Source organism: Rhineura floridana, chromosome 1, assembly GCF_030035675.1.
Source record: "Rhineura floridana isolate rRhiFlo1 chromosome 1, rRhiFlo1.hap2, whole genome shotgun sequence".
NCBI lineage: Eukaryota > Metazoa > Chordata > Lepidosauria > Squamata > Rhineuridae > Rhineura > Rhineura floridana.
In genome coordinates, this window is record NC_084480.1 from 74785264 (window position 1) to 74806283 (window position 21020).

The 21020-nt window shown below is 41.6% G+C and overlaps 1 protein-coding gene across 3 annotated transcripts in view; it reads right to left on the bottom strand.

Annotated features, from left to right (window-relative positions):
* The window catches only part of MCC (MCC regulator of WNT signaling pathway), a 387038-nt gene extending 366301 nt beyond the window's left edge, over nt 1-20737 (bottom strand). Inside the window, exon 1 of one of the 3 annotated variants that reach the window (XM_061624167.1) lies at nt 20311-20737. In XM_061624167.1, the coding sequence (XP_061480151.1) occupies nt 20311-20465 (155 nt within the window). In that variant the 5' untranslated portion in view covers nt 20466-20737. The remainder of the gene's footprint in view (nt 1-20310) is intronic. The other 2 variants (XM_061624176.1, XM_061624184.1) reach the window with 2 other exon arrangements.
* Between the last annotated feature and the right edge of the window lie 283 nt (nt 20738-21020).

The following is a 21020-nucleotide window of genomic DNA, read 5'->3' on the forward strand; positions in this document are numbered from 1 at the left end:
CGAACCCAGAACTTAGCCGCCCTCCTCAGTGCTCTCACCACCATCAGGTTGTTCTGCGGCTACCGGACATTCACTCGGGCGGCTCCGCGTTGTTCTCCACCCGGCCGCCAGGGCCGTCCCGTTCCTCCAGAGCCTTCTTCCGCGGCGTTCTCCACGCCCAGAGCCTGGCCTCCCTCCGCGGTGCTCTCACCACCGCTGGGCCCAGGCTCTCTATGGCCTCCGCACGCGACGCCCCGAGCTCGGCCGCCTTCCTCAGTGCTCTCACCACTGTTGGCAGGCCAATTCTCTCCGTGATCCTCGGCGGCAAAGGCAAGCCCAGCAGTCCAACCGCCTCCACAGCGCTCCTGCTCCTACTCCACGACAAGGGGGTAAGCCTCATCAAGAAAGGGGTGTGTGAACTATATATCGCCACTCACTTATGAGGGTGTAAAGGCGGTGAATTCAGTTCATGGAGCTCCGACTAGTACGTCTGCCCTCTATGCCGCCATCTTAGAATCAAAACAGTAAAGGTCAGATGTACAATAGAGCAGCTCCTCTAAACAGCTGCTTTTCACAGAAGAGGAGGATGGGCAAGTCTTTCCATTGGGTGTGTAGCTCATTGGTCTAAATTCACGAGTGTATATTAAGAAAGGAGCTTCTCGGACTTCCCGGAAGTGAGTGCTCAGCTGGTGACTGTCTCTGAGAGATCTCTGCCTCAGAGGAAGCTTTTTTCAGTTTAAAAGACAGCCAAGAGGAAACTTTGACTGGCTTAAATGTTCTCCAAGGTATAGGAGAACCGATCAGATTTTCCACAGGACTTCGTTGAGCTGTCGGCTGCTGGAATTGATCAGGAAATCCCTGAGATAAGAAGGCATGCCGATTGGCTGAAGATGGAGTCAGGACTTCCAGCAAGCTGTACTGGAAAAAAGCGAAGCGTTTTTTTTTCTTCTTAAAAAACGTCCTTAACCAGCGAGCCTACTTCTGTCTAAATCTTATCATTTGGCTTAAATTACTACAATAAAAGGGATTTGTTTACGAATCAGCAACTGAGAAATCTGGGTGAGTCATACTTTTTCTCTTTTAAATATAATTAAGGAAGAAAGAAAATGTAAACAACTTATAATTTTTTACGACAAAAAGCTGGCCTGAATTTGGAGTTTTAAAGTTTAAAAACGGATGAGAGGTAATTATTATTTGATGGAAATATATTTTGGACTATTTTTCTCCTTGGACTATTTCTTTTTGGATGAATCTGCTGTTCGTATATGTTACTAATCGCTTGGTGTTGTGAACCAGAATTGTTTTGCATTCCTGGACGTAGAAGAACTGTGCTGTGCTGGCCGGACTATAATAACAGGCCTGGAATATTAACTCTTTTGTTGGTGGAGGAAAAAAAAAGAAATAGACTGCCTCTAGGTTTTGGAACAGTGGTTAATATCAGAAATTAAAGGCTTCTTTCGAGAATGACAACTAAAAAAGCAACTAAGGCCCAGGAGCGAAGAGGTTCAATTGACCCACAGGAAGGGGCTATACCCCCAGATATGTTTCAAAAAATAATGGAAGGGATTAATGATATAAAACAGGAAATGAAAACTGAATTGATAGATATAAAAGACTATATTAAAACACAAGTGGATGAGATTAAAGGGACAATTGGGCAAATAAAGGAGGATGCAAAATATACTAAAGAAAAGGTACAAATCTTGGAGAATAGAACAGATATATTAAATCTGGAATTAGAAAAAAACTTGGACTATATGGCTGTGACTGAATTGAGAAATAAAGAACATTGTTTGAGATTCCGTGCAATCCCTAAGGAAACAGGTGAAGACATCAGAGAGAAAATTGTTAATGCTTTAGTAAAATTTCTGGATTTGAATGAAGATCGGATGAAATTTGAAATAGACAAAGTTTATAGAATTAATTCCAGATATGCAACAATGAAAAAAATTCCAAGAGATGTGCTTGTTCACTTTATAAAGAAGACGACCAGAGATATGGTATTACAACAACACTTTAAAAATACCTTTAAAATTGATGGTAAGGAAATACTGGTGATGAAAGAAATTCCTATTAGACTTTTACGTAAGAGAAAAGACTATGCTTTCTTTACAGAAAAACTTAAGCAATGCAAAATTCAATTTAGATGGGATGTTCCAGAAGGAGTGATCTTTACATTCAGACAACAGAAATATCGATTGAATACTGTTCAAAAAGCAAGGGACTTCTTGAGAAAAGCTTCAAAAGACATGGAAGAAGATAAACTCAAAGATATGGATATAATTCCTGGGAAACAAAGTCAACAAGAACATGCAGAGGAGGGGAAGGAAGATGATGGATTAAAAGGAGCATCAGGCACATTTTAAAATACACGCTTAAAGATGGATTACAAATATCTAACTTGGAATATAAATGGAGCTAACACGGCGCAGAAGAGGAAGAAAGTGTTTCATTATTTGAAAAAATTAAAATTGGATATAATTTGTTTACAAGAAACTCATATTAAGAAGAAATTCCAAATATTTGATTTGTAAAAATTTGGGTGAAGAATTTATTTCGGCTGGACCAAAAAAAAAAAATGGAGTTGTTCTTTACATTAACCCACAATTGCTTCCTAAATTGGTATTACTGGATGATAGTGGTAGATTTGTGGGGGTTGAAATTACTTTACAGGGTACAAACATTTTGATAGTGGGTATTTATGCCCCCAATGAAGATAAAACAAGGTTTTACACAGGACTTATGGAAAAATTGTCAGAGTTTTCATATGATCATTGGTGCGTCACGGGTGATTGGAATGGGGTAATCTCACCAAAAATTTATAGACTTTCTGAAAAAAATATTAAAGAGACACAGGGTAAATTACCGAAGATTTGTTTTGAACTGATGGAACATTTAGAATTGGTGGATACCTGGAGATATATAAATGATAACGCAAAGGAATTTACTTATTTTTCAGAAAGACATAAAACATTCTCGAGGATTGATATGATTTGGATGTCTAAAATTCTAGCGAAGGATATTTTTAAAATGGATATATTACCAAAAACTTTTTCGGACCACAATCCTGTGATATTAACTTCAAAAAACAAAAAATCTTGGATTTAGATGGAGACTAAATGAATCTTTATTACAGAATGACAAAGTAGTACAAGAATGTAAGAAGAAATTAAAAGAGTTTTTTGAACATAATTTACATAAAGGAACAAAGGAAAATATTGTTTGGGATACAAGTAAGGCATTCATGAGGGGATATTTTATTAAATGTAACTGAATTAAAAAAAAAGAAACAACAGAAAATGCAATTAATTTTGGAAGAAATAAAACAAAAAGAGGAAGAATTGAAAAAGAATCCAACTAAAGTTTCTATTGTAAATCAAATTAAAATGTTACAGAAGCAAGTATCAATGCTGACAGTTAGAGAAATTGAAAGGAAACTAAATTTTGCCAAACAAAGGACTTTTGAATTTGCAAATAAACCAGGGAAATGGTTAGCATATAAATTAAGAAAAGAACGTCAAAAAAATATTATTTTAAAGATACAAGAAGGAGATGAGACGCTGACAGATAATGTAAAAATCAAAAAGATTTTTCATCAATATTATTCAACATTGTACAAGTGTCAGGAAATTCCATCTGAAAAAATAGAAGAGTATATATCTAAACAGAATTTGCCTAAAATTACAGACTTTCAGAGACAAGCTATTAATGGCCCTATTACGTCAAGAGAGATATCTGAAGCTATAAACAAAATTAAATTAGGAAAGGTGCCAGGACCAGATGGGTTATCTGCAATGTATTATAAATGTTTGGAGGAAGAACTCTTGCTACCTTTACAGTCTACAATGAATTTTATTCTGCAAGAGAGAAAGATACCGGATAGTTGGAAAAATGCTAACATAACATTAATACCTAAAGAGGAGCAAGATTTAACTAAAACAAAAAATTATCGGCCAATATCTCTATTAAATAATGACTATAAAATTTTTACAATGATCTTGGCAGAAAGATTGAAAATAATATTGCAACAATTTATCCAGGAAGATCAATCAGGGTTTTTACCTAAAAGACAATTACGTGACAACGTCAGGAATGTCTTGAATGTGTTGGAATATTTAGAACAACGAAATGATAAACAAGCAGCTTTGATTCTTTTAGATGCTGAAAAAGCATTTGATAATTTGAATTGGAAATTTATGTTTCAGGTTTTGGAGCAAATGGATTTTGGAGACAATTTCATAAAATGGATTAGATCGATTTATACATCTCAGAAGGCTCAGATAATTGTTAACGGAGATTTAACGGATTCATGTGAAATACAAAAGGGTACAAGACAGGGATGTCCATTATCTCCCCTTTTATTTATTCTGGTCTTAGAAGTGCTGCTTAGAGATATAAGGCAAGATAAAAGGATTTTGGGATTAAAGATAAAAAAAGAAGAATATAAATTGAGAGCATTTGCTGATGATTTGATAATTGTACTAGAAAACCCTTTGGAAGAAATTAATGTATTGATGGACAAATTAAAAGAATTTGGACCGCTAGCAGGATTTAAGATCAACAATCAAAAAACAAAGATGTTGGTGAAAAATTTAACTTTAAGGGAACAGAAAGAGTTAATGGACAAGACAGATTTTACAATAGAGAAAAAGTTGAAATATTTAGGTATCATTATGACAAATAAAAATTCAAAGTTGTTTCATAATAATTATGAAAAATTATGGACAGAGATTAAGAAAGATTTGCTAAAGTGGGATAAACTACAATTGTCATTAATGGGTAGAATATCTGTGATAAAAATGAATGTATTACCGAGAATGATGTTTTTGTTTCAAACAATACCTGTAATATCCTCTGATTTACCTTTTAAACAATGGCAAAAAGATATCTCTAAATTTGTATGGCAAGGAAAAAAACCAACAGTTAAATTTAAACTAGTACAAGATGCCAAAGAAAGAGGAGGACTGGGATTACCAAATCTGAGACTTTATTTTGCTGCCTGCTGTCTAGTCTGGATAAAGGAATGGATCTTATTGAGGAATAAAAGACTATTGGATTTGGAGGGCCATAATTTGAAGTGGGGATGGCATGGATATCTATGGTATGACAAAGTAAAAGTAAATGTAGACTTTAACAATCATTTTATAAGACGTCCTCTGTTGAAAATATGGAATAGATATAAACCAAGGTTTTATTCGAAAATACCATTATGTGTCTCAAGTCAAGAAGCGTTTTACAGAAGAGAAATGGCTGGAAAAGAGAAATGGTTAACTTATCAAGAACTATTAGAAAATGTACATGGAGAATATATAATGAAAGAGAGAGAACAACTGACAAAAGAAGGATATAGTTTTCAATGGTTTGCCTATTTACAATTGTTAGAAAGATATAAAATGGACAAGAAAATGTATGGGTTTGAAATAAGTAAATCTGATTTTGAAATAGGATTGTGTACAAATGATGAAAATATAATTGCGAAAATGTATAAACTCTTACTGAAAATGGATATGGAGGAAGAACAAGTAAAAGAGTGTATGGTAAAGTGGGCAAAAAATTTTGGTTATAACATACAAATGGATCAATGGGAAAATATGTGGAAAAAAGGCTTGAGATTTACACTATGCTATAATCTTAAAGAAAATTTCTATAAAATGGACCATTGGTCTCACCTGAAGGGTGATTTTCCTATGAGTCCGGACATCACAGCGGGTATTAGCTCCACCTATCGTGCGAAGGCAAGAATGTCTTTGAAGTCAAGACTAGGGGCGTCAGGCCCCTCCCACTCTCCAGTTCATTCGCAGCGAGTCTAAGGAGAGATATCTAAAAATACAAGAACAAGGCCAACAGGCCTGGCAGCAGGAAAATAACACAATAGTACCATGCATAGTAACATGACTCCAACATAGCGGTATAACAGAACTAGAAGTCTTGACTTCACTTTTAAATTTAAATATAATAGCGTAACAGTAATATATAACACATTAGAAAATATATAGTCATCCTCCAACTGGGAGGGTCGTGATGTCCGGACTCATAGGAAAATCACCCTTCAGGTGAGACCAATGGTCCATTTTCCCTATGAGTCCGGCCATCACAGCGGGATGTACCAAAGCAGCCCATACAGGGTGGGACCGGATGCTAATCCTCATTAATAACCCGTTGCAACACTCGTCTGCCAAAAGATGCGTCAGCAGAGGCATAGCGATCAATTTTATAATGCCTTATAAACGAGTGTGGGGTAGACCAGACTGCAGCCCTACAAATATCGGCAACAGGAGCATTAGTGGCAAAAGCAGCCGAAGTGGCAGCTGACCTGGTAGAATGAGCCGTTATACTAGCTGGAACTAACAGCTTCAGAGACTCATATGCTAAAGTAATACATGCCCTCAACCAACGGGATAAGGTAGGATTGGATACTTTATGCCCCATAAACCTTGAATGAAAGGATACAAACAGAGACTCCGTTCGTCGAATCTCTTGGGTCCTAGACAGGTACGTCTTGAGAGCCCTCCAGACATCTAACGAATGCCAAGACTTCTCGAGAGGATGGGTAGGATTCGGGCAAAAGGAAGGCAAAACAATGTCCTGGTTGCAATGAAAAACTGAATCGACCTTGGGACGAAAGGAAGGATCAGTCTTCAGCACAACAGAGTCCTTATGGAAGACGCAGAGGTATCGAGCAGAAGACAATGCGCCCAACTCCGAAATGCGTCTGGCAGATGTGATTGCGATCAGAAACAAGACCTTGAAGGACAGCATACGTAGGGGCATAGTCCTGATGGGTTCAAACGGAGGGCGTTGCAAAGCCTGCAGAACTTTTGGCAAACTCCATGAGGGAAACCGATGGACAACAGCCGGAGAGCGAAGGGCGACTCCCCTCAAAAAACGTTTGATGAACGGATGTGAAGAAATAGGAGCTCCAGGAGAGGACACTGAGAGAATGGACGACAGAGTGGACGCATGTCGATGTAGAGTGTTGGGTCGAAGTCCCATCATAAAGCCGCTATGGAGAAATTGCAGCACCTGATGCTCAGTGGCCTGGGATGGATCATGGTGGTGGGACTGACACCACTTGGAGAAAGCCACCCAGGTATGTTGATAAATATGAGTAGTGGATGGTCTTCTCGAGGCCAAAATAATATCAATCACAGCGTCAGACAGTCCAGCTGACCTCAAATGTCCCCGTTCAAACACCACGCTGTTAGATTGAGCCAAGTAGGGTCCTGGTGCAGTACTGGACCCTGGGATAGGAGGTCTGGCCTGATTGGAAGTGTCCAAGGATCCATCATCGACATTGCCAGAAGATCTGAGAACCACGGTCGGCGTGGCCAAAATGGTGCTATTAGAACCAGCTGTGCCCTCTCGGCTCACGCCTTCCTCAAGGTTTTGGCTAACAATGGTATGGGAGGAAAGGCGTACAAGAGACCGTCTGGCTACGGTATTGTCAGAGCATCCATTGCTTCCGCTGATGAATCCAGGTATCGGGCAAGGTACCTGGGAAGCTGGCAGTTGCGACTGAAGGCAAACAGGTCGATTGAGCATTCGCCGAACCGACTCTGAAGACGATGGAAAATGGCTGAGTGAAGTTTCCATTCCCCCGGAAACACCTGTTGTCTGCTGAGCCAGTCTGCTGTCACATTCCAAATCCGTCTGAGATGTTCTGCTTTCAGGGATTGTAGATGTTGTTCTGCACAGACGAAGGTGAGGGAGGCTAAGTCCTGTAGAGGACGAGACCTGGTGCCCCCCTGTCTGTTCAAATGTGATTTTACACGCGTGTTGTCCGTTCGAATGAGGACATGGTCCAAAGGGAACAGAGACTGAAAATGAATTAGAGCAAAATGTACAGCTTTAGCTCCAGCCAGTTGATGCTTTGAGTCTGCTCCGTGGTGGACCAAACCCCCTGAACGTACTGGGAGTTGCAGTGGGCTCCCCAGTCTATGAGGCTGGCATCTGTGGTTACAACAGATCTGTGTGGTTCTCTGAACGGCGTGCCCTTGGAGAGGTGTTGGGACCTCGTCCACCAGCGGAATGATAGGCGCAGTGCGGGGATCAAGCGAACTTTGCAATGGTTGGAGCTGGCAATGTCCTATTGAAAGGGCAGTAAAGTCCATTGCAGATGCCGAGTGTGGGCTCGAGCCCATGGCACAATATGGATTGTAGAAATGAACATTCCGAGCACCCTGGCTAGAAGCATGATGTCTGCTGATGTTTGTTACATCAGGGACCTTGCGATGCTTGTGATGGCAGTGATGCGATCTGGAGCCAGGAATACCATTGCCTGCAGGATATCCAACATTGCCCCTAGATGTAGTAGGCGTTGGGTTGGTTAGAGATGGCTTTTGTCGACGTTGACAAGCCAGCCGTAGGTCTCTGCCCTGGAAGCGTTGGTTCCAGGAGCCCCTGAATGAATTGGGGTCATAGAATCTGACATTGTGGGCTCGTCCTCCTGGCCGCGTTCCTCGAAAGGACTGGTTAGTACGGAAGGAAGGAAAGCGCCTGGAAGGCCTGTGGTCGATGTTCTGGACAGTGGCCAGAACCGGTTTGTGGGCGTCTTTGGGATCAACCAGCACTGCCTTTAGAGCTTCCTCGCCGAAGAGTAACGATCCGGAGTAAGGAGACCTGGCCAGATTCATTCTGGCCACTGAATCAGCCTGCCAGTGGCGAAGCCAGAGGGTCCGTCGAGCGACTATCTGAGCCGTCATGGCTCGTGCCCCCAAATGAGTGGCATCCAAGGTGGCATCGGGCACAAAAGCTGCTGTCTTACGCAACTTTACCAGTGACCTTCTGAGGGCGACAGGATCAGGGTTAGTGTCCTCTAGAAGACCATCCAGCCACATCATAGCTGCTCTGGGGAAAATGGAGGCTGAAGCGGAGGCACGCGTGGATAGGGCAGTGGCCTCATGGTTTTTGCGGAGGGTGAAGTCTATTCGACGCTCAGTAGTGTCCTTTAGTTGGGATTCCCCTTCCCTGGGCAAAAGGGATCGTGAAACGAGGCGAGCGATTGGTTCGTCTATGCCAGGGACGTGTAACTTGGTGGCAAAGTGCGGAGCTAGGGCGTAAAGCCTGTCAGCCAGGTTCTTGAAGTGGCGAGATTGAAATGGGTGAGCCCATTCTTCAGATACCAATTTGGCAATTGGGTCCGGCACCGGGATGTAGTGTTCAATAAGTGCAGGAGATTTGAGAACCTTGGCCCCTTTGATGGCTGGTGCGGAAGAAGTTGAAGGCGCAGTCTGTAGACCAAGGGTATTAACTACCCTGCGTGCCAGGGGCTGATAGTCTGAGACATTAAACAAGCGATACGATGTATCCTCCTCATGATCTGAAACGTCGCTCCAGTCATCTCCTTCAACGTGGTCAGTGAAGGTTGACTCCTCCGCATACGAGGCTTCGTCAATACATCTGCCTCTGGCTATATCGAAGGGATTTGGTGAGCAGGAAGGATGAGCTTCATGACACGCACGTTGGTCCATGTTGAGTTGAGGTATGGCCGGAACTTGTGGTAGTGACTGCATTTGGGTGATAAATGCCAGCATGGCTTGAAGTTGGGAGAGGGAATCAGGGGACAGCTGTAGCCCGGTTGTGGCAGATGTTTGTGCCTGAGCCGGTATTGGAGCAGATGTTTGGGGCGGTAAAACGGAGGGAGGCTGGTTAGGTGAAAACTGAGTGGAAAAGCCAGCAAAAACCTTCTCGTCAGAGGAAGCAGCAGGGGAATGAAGTATATCGTTTATGTGTGCCTGAGCTGCTGTGGTAGTGGTGGTGGTTGGCACAGAGGCATAGCGTGGCCGCTTTGGTTTGTTATGGCTGGAAATATGTTTTGTCTTAGCCATTACTTTAACATGCTTAGACTTAGTCACCTTAGAGTGTTGTGGCTGGGCTGTTTGTGACATGCCTGGCTGATCTGGCATCATATTGGCTGATTGCGACATGCCTGGCTGTTCTGCCATCTTATATTAACTTGGGTGCAGTACACTGCCACGGAGGGGGCAGGATGTAAAGACCCGAACTGGCACAGCGTACAACCACGGAGGGGGTAGAATACACTGGCAGATGGCTAAGTGCACTGCCACAGAGGGGGCAGAATGCACTGTGGCATCAGCGTTAGTATAATATAGGCTGTATTTTAGGTTTGGTACACGGCCACAGAGGGGGCAGGATGTACAAAATATAGTTCAGATTAGTGCTGTAGGCTGGATTTCAGGCGTGGTACACGGCCACAGAGGGAGCAGGATGTACTGAATATAATTCGGATTTAGTACAAGTCAGCACTGATATTAAAGCTCCAGCCTTGATGATACTGAATATAATTCAAATTTATTACCAGTCAGCCACTGATATTAAAGCTCCAGTCTTGATAATACTGAATATAATTCAGATTAGTACAAGTCAGCCACTGATATTAAAGCTCCAGCCTTGATAATACTGAATATAATTCAGATTTAGTACAAGTCAGCCACTGATATTAAAGCTCCAGCCTTGATAATACTGAATATAATTCAGATTCAGTACAAGTCAGCCACTGAAATTAAAGCTCCAGCCTTGAAAATACTGAATATAATTCAGATTTAGTACAAGTCAGCCACTGATATTAAAGCTTCAGCCCTGATAATACTGAATATAATTCAGATTTAGTACAAGTCAGTCACTGATATTAAAGCTCCAGCCGTGATAATACTGAATATGATTCAGATTTAGTGCAAGTCAGCCACTGATATTAAAGCTCCAGCCTTGATAACACTGAATATAATTCAGATTTAGTACAGGTCAGCCACTGATATTAAAGCTCTAGCCTTAATAATACTGAATATAATTCAGTTAGTAGAAGTCAGCCACTGATATTAAAGCTCCAGCCTTGATAATATTGAGTATAATTCAAATTTAGTACACGTCAGCCACTGATCTTAAAGCTCCAGCCTTGATAATACTGAATATAATTCAGATTTAGTACGAGTCAGCCACTGATATTAAAGCTCCAGTCTTGATAATACTGAATATAATTCAGATTTAGTACAGGTCAGCCACTGATTTAAAGCTCCAGCCTTGATGGTACTGAATATAATTCCAATTTAATACAAGTCAGACACTGTATTAAAACTCCAGCCTTGATGATACAGTCACAGTAATTTTGTGTGTGAGGAAGCCCTGTGTAACTCTGTCTACAACACACAGACAACACACAGACAGATAGCTTGCAGGGAAGGTATCCGATGGTTAACAAAGGTAACAAAAAAGGCGGGAAATTTGAATTCAACAAAAATGATCTAAAAATGGCGGGGAAAGACAGAGCAATGGCGGCCGTCTGGTAACGAACTGGGGGAAGGGTAGCTCAGCACAGCCTCGCAGGGGGAGCCGCAGGGCCGATAGCCGCACTAGCGGCTCCAAGAAACCCCCAAGAAGAAAGAGCAGATAGAAGCCTGTGCGGGATAAGGCAGCAGTAGGCAAGCCGCTGCCGCCGCCGGGAGCAGGACTCTCCGCGGCGAAATCAAAGTGCCAAGAGAAGCCTGTAAGGGATGAGGCAGCAGGAGGCAAGCCGCTGCCGCCGCCGGGAGCAGGGCTCTCTGCAGCGAAATTAAAGTTGCGGAGAGAGAGCCGGATCACCAGGCTCTAGGGAGGCAGAACCCCGGCAGGTAAAAATAGGTTGGAAAAAAGGCAGGGAGCCGCAGCCACAGGCTCCCGCCTGGGAGAGAACCGCAGCCGCGGTCTCTCCAAGGGCTCCACAGAGCGCGGCTTGAGGCAGGGAAAAACCGCTACGGGAGAGAAAGAGCTGCGATCTCCCGAAGCTCAAAACAGCCAGAAACCACAGAACACCGCAGCCGCGGTCTCTGTGGGGGTCCTCAGACAAGAAGGAGAATAAATGAAAAATAAAAGGTTAAAGACCAATCAGGGAGAACCTCAGCCGCGGTCTCTGAGGAAAGAACCTCAAACAAGCAACAGAGATAAATGACATATAAACACAAAGTAATAAATTAGCTAAATTCTACGCTATAGGATCTCAATGATAGGATTTCAATCTTGTTCGCAGGAAGGCAAGAATGAACTGGAGAGTGGGAGGGGCCTGACGCCCCTAGTCTTGACTTCAAAGACATTCTTGCCTTCGCACGATAGGTGGAGCTAATACCCGCTGTGATGGCCGGACTCAAAGGGAAAATGATGTACCGTTGGTACATGACTCCAGAAAAGTTGTCAAAAATGTATAGTAATGTTTCTAATGTTTGTTGGAAATGTAAACAACAAGAAGGATCATTTTATCATATGTGGTGGCTGTGTAAAAAGGCAAAATCATTTGGGGCACAGATAGGTAGGAAGATGCAAAAAATTCTAAAGATAAATATTCAGTCAAAACCAGAATTTTTTTTATTGGGTTTTATGGATAAACAAATAGAAAAGAAATATGGAAGAATAATATTATATATGATTACGGCAGCAAGATTATTATATGCACAAAAGTGGAAAATGGAATCAACACCAACAACGGAAGAATGGCTATTGAAATTAATGGACTTAGTAGAAATGGATAAATTGACATGTCTACTTAGAGAAAAATCGACAGATACATTTCTTAAGGAATGGAAGCCTCTCTTAGACTTTTTGTTGAAAGATCAAAATAAAATGATGATATTGGGATTTGACGATTAACTAAGACAGCCTATGGAGAAAAGTGATCCTGTATGTATACATTAAGGGACAGGTTTGATGTATATTATATACTTATAGCTGATCTGCGACAAATCGGAAGTCAACTATTTTATTTTTATTTTTTTTGTTGTATTGTTATGTTTTTTTACTTTGTTTTGTTTGTCTTTTGAAAAATTTGAATAAAAATTATTAAAAAAAAAAAAAAAGGAAGGAGCTTCTCTGCAACAGAAGGTCCTTTCCCTAACAAATTGTCCTTTCCTGTAAGTCAAATCAGTTGGTTCAGATATAGTCAGCAGTGGATACAGCTCTTCTTTAACATAAACAATTTACTGTTTCAAATGTTCAATAAAATTATTGCCACAGGAACTATTATTATCTGGACAAGTGCTCAACTTGCCTTTACAGTTGCTTATTCCCATTCAGGTTTCACACATCAAAGAGGCACCTGTAGTAAGAAGCACAAAGCAGAAGAAAAGTGCCACAACAGCCTTCATGGTGATGGCAAGATCTCAGTGTGAGACCTAGGGCAAAAATGTTGAAAATGAAGCAAATGTCACGGCATGAAGGATCTTTGTACTGTAGGCTAGATCAGTGGAGGGTGGTAGAACCTAAACTTGGTGGGGCGCCTCACACAGGCTGAGCCTATGCCTGCTTCTTTTTAAAAAGCAACATACTTTTGAAATTTTCAGGCTATGATGATTAACTAGACACTGACAGAATTTTCAATAATCCTATCTTATTTTTCACCTTATAATATAGAATAATAAAGGGAAAGAACATATGTTCAAGTTATCACAAACTATATGTTGCTGTTGCTTGTGCAGTGCATTGCTGTGTAGTTGAAATTAATGCTCTGAGTGAAGGAAGAATAAAGCACACCTCCTATCTATTTAAAAAAACAAAGCCCCACAAACCGTATGTAGGGTACACAAAGAGAACTATAAAACACATTTGTGAACTAGACTCATTATTGTATTCTCCTATGTCATTGGTAATTAAGGTGGCCTGATTTCTAATTACAAACCTTATCTAGTGCAAACATACATGACTGAACACAAATTTAAGGCTTACAATGGTTTACAGAAAAATCTGGGAAAGCAATTTTGTAAATCTGTAAAAATAATTATGACGCAAAACAGAAGTGTACTCTGAGATAATGCAGCATTTTCAATGTTTCTGACACTAATTTATATCCTGGATTGGAGCACATGACTCAGCTTTCAGGTTGCCTATTAAAATTACATGTGTAAGCTTGCAGGAAACAAACCACCAACTTGAGAAACAAGGTACAGAGGGGTCTAAGGAAGGCCACCAGTGGGGCAGGGAACAGAGTAGGAAAAGATAGCCACAGAGAAGCACACACACCCAAGCCTAGGAAGGACCATGAGTCCATATACCAGGGAAGGCAGGGGGACAAGATGCAGCTATGAAAATGGCTCATAGTTCCCTGCAAAATGGAGCTTATAAGAAGTGACTGAAAACACCAGATCCCAACAACCAGAGTTTGTCTTTCTTCTGGTCAGGCCAGAGAAAAATTCAGTCATGTAGAACTGGTTCCTCAGTCCTGGCCTGGAAGCTATGTCAGATCATTTCAGAGAAAAGATAAAGTGTGGCTCAGGGAATGAAGAGTCTGTCTTCAAACTGACAGAATGAGAGAGAGCCCCCCACCCCAACCCTCAGTGTCTAGGGTAGACTACTGGATAACAACACATAGGGAGAAAATTCAACTTGGTCTAGCACATATCTTTTATCAAGTACTTTTTAGCAAACAATAATATACATCCCATGTTGACCATCTTTAAACTAAACCACAGCTCAAAACCTGAGAGGCATCTTTCCTAAGAGTCCTAATAATCCTATCAGACATTCAGTAGTTTCCCAAGAAACATCTCAGCTTCTCAGCCAGTAGTCTCATCATTTTATAGCTAGGATACTAGCTTTTTTGCAAGAATAGCTAGAATAATCTTTCTTCCACATGCGAAATTGAGTCACATGTAGTTTCACCTGCCAAGATGTCTTTGTGTGTGCAAAAATTGCAGTGACTGCGACCTGCCTCAGAAGACCAATAGGAGGAAGAGGTTTTTAAACCATTCTGATGGTGTTTCTGCTGAAAATGCCACCTTTCCATCAACTTTTTTTCCCCTATAGGAAAAATGCACCCACCTCAGTGATGTATATAGCTCAGCCCAAAGATTTTGTCTATATTATGTAACCTCCAATGTCTTGTAAGCCAGTGGTGGGCAGAACATAGACTGGGATCTATATCTGCCCTGTTTCCAATAGATCAAAAACGTTCAAATTCCTTAACAAAATGAAGAACATCATGGGTTTTCTGACCAAAATTAGAGTACTGAAATGAAGAAAAAGAATGAGGAGTAGACTTCAGTGTGAAAGGACTGTGAGCTTAATTCTGGTACTGCAAACAAATTCCAAGACTCAGAATGTGCCGAGAGGCATCCTATTCTTTAATTCTAATTGTATGTCCTTTGCAGCTGGTAGATCTTGGGGTGCTATAAAAAGCAAAAATCTAACGAGCCTTGAAGTCTGCCCCTCCCTGTCGTAAGCCTTTCAAACAAGCAAAACTAGAAGCTTCTGATTTAGGTAAGGCTCAGAGCAGTTGAGTTTAAAACGTCCCACTAGCCTTCCCAGCCATACCTGGGAGGAAGACTCATCTCCCCTCTTTCTTTAGTTAGATGTTTATTTCCTGCAAGCCCACAGATGTAATGTTAATAGATAACCTGAAGCTGATGTGTTCCAAGACAGGAGCAGAATAGAATTCAGTTAATTCTAAAGGTAGCAAGAATATTTCTAAACTTTAACCCCAAATAGACAAAAATAAAATAGCCTATTCCCTTTAAAACAGTAAGGATGGGATTTAACACAGTAATATGCCTAAATGTTTAAAATTCTAGCTACCATCATTTTTTATTTAAAAAATTACCAGAAATTTTACTGACATGCACTACAGTATTCTAAGTAGACATTATTGCATTTTGATAATTTAGTTACAAAAATGTCTATATTCTAGCTTTGCTGACCATATGGTCGTAATAAACTATCTATCTATCTATATTCTAGCAGGAAAACATAATGCATGCCATTTAACTAGGTGGGTTTCAAATTATGCTCCACTACCAAATTTAATTCCCTTCCAAAATCAGTCAGCAATTATTCTTTTATCTGCCATTTTAAAATGTCAGCTTAACTATCCAAAGACTGACAATTAATTGTTCTCTCAGGAGGTGCCCTTTTCTCTCTCCATATGTGGCTCTACTACCCAGCAAGTATTTAGAGTTTTCAGTTTAATGTACAACAAAGGATTCCAACAGCTGAGACTCTATATAACTTCATTATGTATGCAAATAGCTCATCTCCATATCCTAAATGAAGATATATGCAATGGAAAAGTGTTTGCCTTTACTGCAAGAATAAAAATCAGTTCTCCCGAAAACTTAAGAAGTTTCAGATGGTTTTTAACGCCAAGAAGCAATTTCACAGACATGCAAGTAAAGGGAAGAAAAGTACTTTTTAAAAGGCTACATTAATTTCAGAGCTGCATGAATTACAGAATTGATTTGAATTTTTTTAAATATTCATAACCCTCAGAACAAATTGAACAATTAGAAGAAAATTATTCCAGTCACTCTCAAATTGTACATTGTGACTGTTGGTGGTCTATCCAGGATTTACTGGTTCAATGGTGCTCAAAGAGTTGGGCATTTATAAGCTTTATGTTTCTCTTCTTCCAGTTACGCATACAGATGTCTGAACTATTTACTGCAGAGCAAAGCAAAGCCTACAGGCTTGCCTCTGGAAACAAGCAGTTAAAATTAACCTTCAGCTTCTACTGGGGCATGACTATGTCTTGAGAGGAGGCAAGGAAACATAAGCTACACCCAAATTAATTCTATCAGCATCCAGGAGGGATGGCAAATACAGCAAAGCAGGCTGGAGAGCTCAAGATACACAGCCATTTCCCAGAGTGTCTCAGAGCACCTTTATAAATGCTTCATCTCTGATTCTTGCTCCTATGTTGGTGTGGATATGCATAAAAGCCTTAGCCCATATGGTTCTTCTGGAGATTTAGTATACCACACAAACAACACCCGGTACCTCACTTGCACGTTATGCTAAACTTACCACCAGGGCAACTGTGCAGAAAGAAGATTTACATGGATCCAAATTGCTGTGGAAGAAACTAAAGGGGAAGTGGTAACTAGCTGGAAGCACATGTAGAGTATGGTCATCGTGCAAGAAGAGATTAATTGAGGGAACATCAAGAACAAGCAGACATTAGTACACAGCCTGAGGCATAAAAACTGTGTCCATTCTCTCTAAATTTATGGGACCAAGATAATGCCTTGGTTTGTCCCAGCCACTAATCCAAACATATGTGAATGATGCAAGAGAACACTGACATTGTCTTTCCTGCCTGTAGGGTTCTTGTCTTGGACAAATATGAACATTTGAGATAAACTCCATATTATAACCACTTATAACCACTTCAAGACTAAAGTAGATACAGACTTATGTTGTACTTAGACAATTTTACCCTCCAAACTTGTAAAAAAATCCTACTCATATGTTATACAAGGAATTATAGAAACACAGTAGAGCTGTAAGGAGTCTATAAGGCCATCAAGTCCAACCCACTGCTCAATGCAGGAATCCAACTTAAAGGAAGGAGTTTCAGATAAGCAAACTGCCCATTAAAAACCATCAACATGCATGGAAACATTTTTACTACACTAAGGATGAAATACAAAGATGTGTGTGGTGTACTAGTAGCAAGAGATATACACTTTGCCTCCTGGCCCAGTAAGAATGTAATACAATGATTTGAGAGTGTCAGTAAGTATCTGGAGACTCACTAGTCTTTCTGTCTCCCTATGAAGACTTACCTTACACTTTGAGACTGATAGCAGTGCATTCAAGAGACAGCTCCAGATTCAAAGGGTCCCCAAGAAGGTGCCTCCTTTCCCTGGCCATGGGCTAACCTGGCAGCCGTAACTAAATCTATGACACTTCCCACTCTTTAAGTGTTAAGTGCTCTGGGACACTGGGAAATGATAGCTGGCTTCCCAGAAACTAGCGCTGCTGCCAGACAAGCCTATGGCTGAGGGAACAGCAAGGTGGGAATGCCAAGGCAGGCATCAGCCATGCTGGGTTACTTGGGCCCTGGCAGTTGCTAAAGGAAGCTTGGAGCTTAACATCAACACCTACCCTGGACATTTTATTCTTAACCTGAAGCAGTTTCATTACCCTCATTCACTTAAATGCTAAAATGCTCATTTCCAAAAAGCACTCCACTGCTGGAAAGCACATGATTCTGCTCACTCTTGAGCTGCCATCGCCCAAATGCCAGGAACCCCTTGGCACAGACAAGTCCTAATAGAGAATGTTTGGAGGCTGACAGGTTTAGGGAGTGGGAGAAAAGAAAAGGGTATTTAGTGCTCAGGAGTTGTGAGCCCAATAGCACAGTTTCCAACCCTGTGTGTGAAAGAATATCCTCTGTTGACCTTTAGTCAAGTTCTTCTGCATGAGATTCTGCATGTATGTTTAAAGGTGCCTACACAAAGTTTTGCACCAAAGCACATAGTACTATTAGCTTTCCAGTCATTTGCCCCTTGTTTTGCTTGAAGAAGTTACTTGTTGTAACATGTTAGGTGGTTGTTCAAAAAAATGTATGGTATTATCCAACTGTGACTTCTGGATGCTTACAATCAGTGCTATTCAACAGTGAAAAGGCTCTTCAGAACTTTATGTAGAAAATGCTTAAGAACCTTTTCATAACCCTCATTCACTTCAATGCTAAAATGTGCACTTCCAAAAAGCACATCACTGCTGGAAAGCATATGATTCTGCTCACTCTTGAGCTGCCATCACCCAAGTGCCAGGAACCCCTTGGCACAGACCAAGTACTGACCAATCACCATTCAAGTAACAGTAAAGACACACTCTTTGCTCTAAATTGGGCATATTTCTATGTCTATAAGCAGACAGTCTGTCTGGAGACTTGAGAATTCCAGCCCAACAGTCCAGTCTTAAACTTCCAATGGGATAACTTTCCAGTAAGTATGCTTCAGATTCTAGTCCTAGGCACTGTCTACTAATTGAACTCGCATATTTATGAAGATCACTTGGAGCAGCTTCTGAGAAAACACATTTAACATCCACTAAATTCAACTTGACTTGTGCATAACTGTTCTTAGAACTGGCATAAGAGTTGTACATTTCATCTTGATTTCATATTGGGAGTAGTCTATCAGGAATTTGGTTGCTTCTGCTCTTGTGCCTCTACCCACTAGAGGAAAAACAAGGAACATGAACATGGGTTCCCTACCTAAAAGGAATAGTATATAAATGACCCATCTAGACTAGTTCGTTTATTTATTTATTTATTTCTTAAATTTATATCCTGCCCTTTTTCCCAGGAGGAGGAATACTGGTACTGGTGTATTGGCAGCACTGCAACTATGTAGCCTCTTTATTAAAGACACTCTTCACAAGAGTTATATATGAGCATCCTCTGTTTCTTCCAAAGTGCTATCCATTGGAGATCATCAACACAACCACATCAAGGATAAGCATTACCAAGTCTTTTGCTATCCATCCACTTTTTTTAGTTACATCACTCATTCATAACAAATGAGGCCATCAACCCCAGGATCATGAAGGGTCCCAGTATTTATAACTTCAAACAGATCTCAGCAATATACAGAAGACCACCAGTGGGTTCTTATGTTATTATGTACAGCATGGGAGCTACAGTAGTGCCTCTCCATCCTCCTCCACCAAAGTAACATTATATATATTCTGGACCAGAAAGGAGAAACATGTGGCCCTCCAGATGTTATTGGACTACAACTCTCATCATCCTTGACCACTGACTATAGCAGCTAGGACTAAGGGAGCTGGAATCCAAGAAAATCTAGGTCACAGGTTCCCCACCCCTGTCCCCTATGCAGGGAGAGCCCACATTTAGGCCAGTGTCCAGTCCTTTGACAATTGAGTCAGCCATTGGACACATGTGGAGGAGCAGGAAATGTAGCCTTCCCACTCCTTGGCATGCAGAAAGCAGTGTGCTTCTGCTACCACAATGCCAAGCTAATGCAATCCAAGCAAAAGGACCTTAAAATTCAGGTATAAGAGAAAAACTGAAAATCTGGCTTCTACTTTTAATTTGTCCCCTCAACTTCTATACAAATAAACCTAAAACTAACCGCTCAGTTTAATATGAACTGGAGCATAGTATGCCTCTGGGCATGAACGGGATGCCTAGAGACACCATCCCTATATAACTACAATCAACACTTGTATATTTAGAGGTTCTCTAAAAAAAAAAAAAAAGCAGCACAGCACCAAAAGGAGAATAAAAGTCTTTGGTACCAACTCATAGCTTCAAAAAATAGCTAAAAACAGTTAACCACCGATTTCTACGAGAAAAGTTTCAGAATTACAACGACCAGTTTGCTAGAAAGGTCGTCACGCTGAACTGTGTGCGCTGTTGATCCATCCCGCGCCCCTTGCACAAGAAGCACCAGTCAGCGTGTGGGCACCTTTTTTGCACCACTGTCCTGCAGAGTGCACTTTCAACGGAGAAACTTGCTAAGAAGTTAAGCTGCCACTTCCCGCGGGTGTGCATGCTCAGAAAAGCTCCTATTTCCTATCCCTAGCTGCACCAGCGGCTGCTGTTACCTGCTGATATAACCGTCGCCGTCGCCGTCGCAGGTCTGGAAAAGGCGCCTCATCCTCTCCTCCTCGCCCGTGCTGGAAGTGTCGCTGCTGCTACTCCCGGTGCTGCTCATGCTCACCTCTACCACCACGGCCGGGACGGCCGCTGCCGCCATCATGCGCGCTTCTCCAGAGGAGGAGGAGACCACAGAAGCCCAATCTCTCGAGTTCCTCGGAGACTTCGGTCCACGGTCCCGCAAACACAGACGCGCGCACACACACAATTCCTCCCGGCCGGGCCGTCGCGCATACAAAGCGCGAGCTGCAGCACAATGCAAACAAGAGGGTGGGGAATTACAGGCGCTTCTCCTCTTCTCGGGCACGAATTCAGCGCGCGCCGTCAAACGCGCCAATCAGCAGCGTCCTGAGTACGCGGCGCGCCTTTGCAGGAGCAGCCGTCTTCAGACACGTTCTTCTTGTGAAGGAGAAGGGGCCGGGGTTGCGCGGTCTGTGGGAAGGTCTGAAGAAAACGACTGGCGCTTGTCCGGTTGCAGACTACTGCCCACTTAGTGGCATAGGAGGAAGCAGAGCTGGATTGTCACCCAAGTGCGGCTCAGCCCTAACAGCACATATTAAGAGTGTCAAGATTTAGTTTTGGAAGATGAAATAAATAATAAAGAGTATCTGAGCGTGCACAGAGTGCATTTCCATTAATAAGCGCAGTTTGAAGTTAC